Source organism: Lagopus leucura, unplaced genomic scaffold (genome assembly GCF_019238085.1).
Source record: "Lagopus leucura isolate 7727_CA_CO unplaced genomic scaffold, USGS_WTPT01 227-1_obj-0_obj, whole genome shotgun sequence".
NCBI lineage: Eukaryota > Metazoa > Chordata > Aves > Galliformes > Phasianidae > Lagopus > Lagopus leucura.
This window is the reverse complement of record NW_024966597.1, coordinates 36,206-37,824: the sequence shown is the minus strand read 5'-3', so window position 1 is coordinate 37,824 and position 1,619 is coordinate 36,206. Positions and strand designations below refer to the sequence as shown.

General features: G+C 68.9%; 1 protein-coding gene across 1 annotated transcript in view; it reads left to right on the top strand.

Annotated features, from left to right (window-relative positions):
- Nucleotides 1–9: 9 nt before the first annotated feature.
- Nucleotides 10–1,619, top strand: part of CSPG5 (chondroitin sulfate proteoglycan 5) — a gene marked incomplete at its 5' end in the record, with an annotated part of 5,288 nt that continues 3,678 nt past the window's right edge. Inside the window, one exon of the mRNA XM_042893280.1 lies at nucleotides 10–1,376. Coding sequence (XP_042749214.1) covers nucleotides 10–1,376 — 1,367 coding nt within the window. The remainder of the gene's footprint in view (nucleotides 1,377–1,619) is intronic.

Genomic DNA, 1,619 nt, shown 5'->3' with positions numbered 1-1,619 from the left:
GTCCCCGTGGGTGAGGGGGGAAACGCTGTGAGTGACAGCGCTCTGTCCTTGTGCCCCGCAGCGCCCGAGTGGCCGCCCCGCAACGGCAGCGCAGGCAGAGCCTGGGGGGGCCCCCTGCAGAATGCAGCCCCCATCAACGGCACCGAGCCATTGGGACCGCAGCTGGAGCCGCCCGGGGGGGGCCCGGCCACCGCCGACCCTACAGTGGGGTGCATGGGGTGCAGTGGAGAGGGGGCCGCCAGCTCTGTGCCCCCTGTGCCCGACGCAGCCCAGGACCCCCGGCTCAGCATTACTGGGCCCGGCGATGACGATGGCGGTGCGGTGGCCCTGGGCAGCCCCGAGGAGGTCGGCAGCGGCGAGCAGCCCACCAGGGCCGGCGTTGGGCCCACGGAGGGGCTGACACCGGGTCCCCCCAGCCTTGGGCTCTCCAGCCCTGGGCCCAACCTTGGTTTTCCCGACCCCAACCTCAGCCTCGACCTTCCTGATCCTAATCTCGGTCTTCCTGACCCCAACCTCGGTCTTCCCAACCCCAGCCTCGGTCTCCCCAGCCCCGGTCCCACCCTTGACCGTCCCATTCCCAACCCCAACCCCAACCGTGATCTTCCCAACCCCAACCCCAGCCTTGGTATTCCCACGTCCAACCTTGGTCTTTCCAACCCCAACGTCGCCCTTGCCAGTCCCAGCCTGAGCCCAGGCACCGAACCCAACCTTCTTCCCGTGGCCGAAGACTCGGAGGTGTCCATGGAGCTCCCCCAGCCCTCCTCCAGCCCGGCCCCGGCACAGAGGGCCCGCGGCCGCACGGACCGCACGTGGTTGGGCGCTCTGGAGCCCATCAGTGCTGCCCCGGGCACAGCGGAGCCGCCTGAGATCATCGACGTCGACTACTACGATGTGTTCGACGGCGGCGAAGGGCCCGGGGGCGGCCGTGGGGCGGGCGGCGCAGCGCAGAGGGAACCAGGCGGCGCAGCGACGCCGTGGGGCCTCCACGAGCTCTATGATGACTTCACGCCCTTCGACGAAGCCGATTTCTACCCCACCACCTCCTTCTACGCCGAAGGGGATGAGGAGGAGGAGGAGGAGCTGGAGGAGGACGAAGAGGAGGAGGAGGAGGAAGACGGCGGTCTGGAGGATGAGAACGGCTACAGACCACCCGCCTCGGCTGCGCCCCGCGTCCCGCCGCCCCCCAGCCCCACGGAGGGGAGCCCCATGGCGCGGCCGAGGCCCGGGGAGCGCGCGGTGCCGGAGAACAGCAGCGAGTGCCGGAACGGATACGTGCGGCACAACAGCTCCTGCCGCTCCGTCTGCGACCTCGTCCCCAGCTACTGCCACAATGGCGGCCAGTGCTACCTGGTGGAGAGCCACGGGGCCTTCTGCAGGTATGGGCTGCCCCAGCGTGGGGGCGGGTTGTGCTGGGCCGTGGCCCATAGCCCCCATGGGTGTCCCAAACCCACCATGGGTGTCCGATATCCACCATAGGTGTTCCATACCCACCATAGGTGTCCCAGACCCACCATGGGTGTCTCATAGCCCCCATGGGTGTCCCATAGCACCACAGGTGTCCCATAGCCCAATAGATCCCACAGCCCCATGGGTGTCCCATACCCACCATGGGTGTCCCA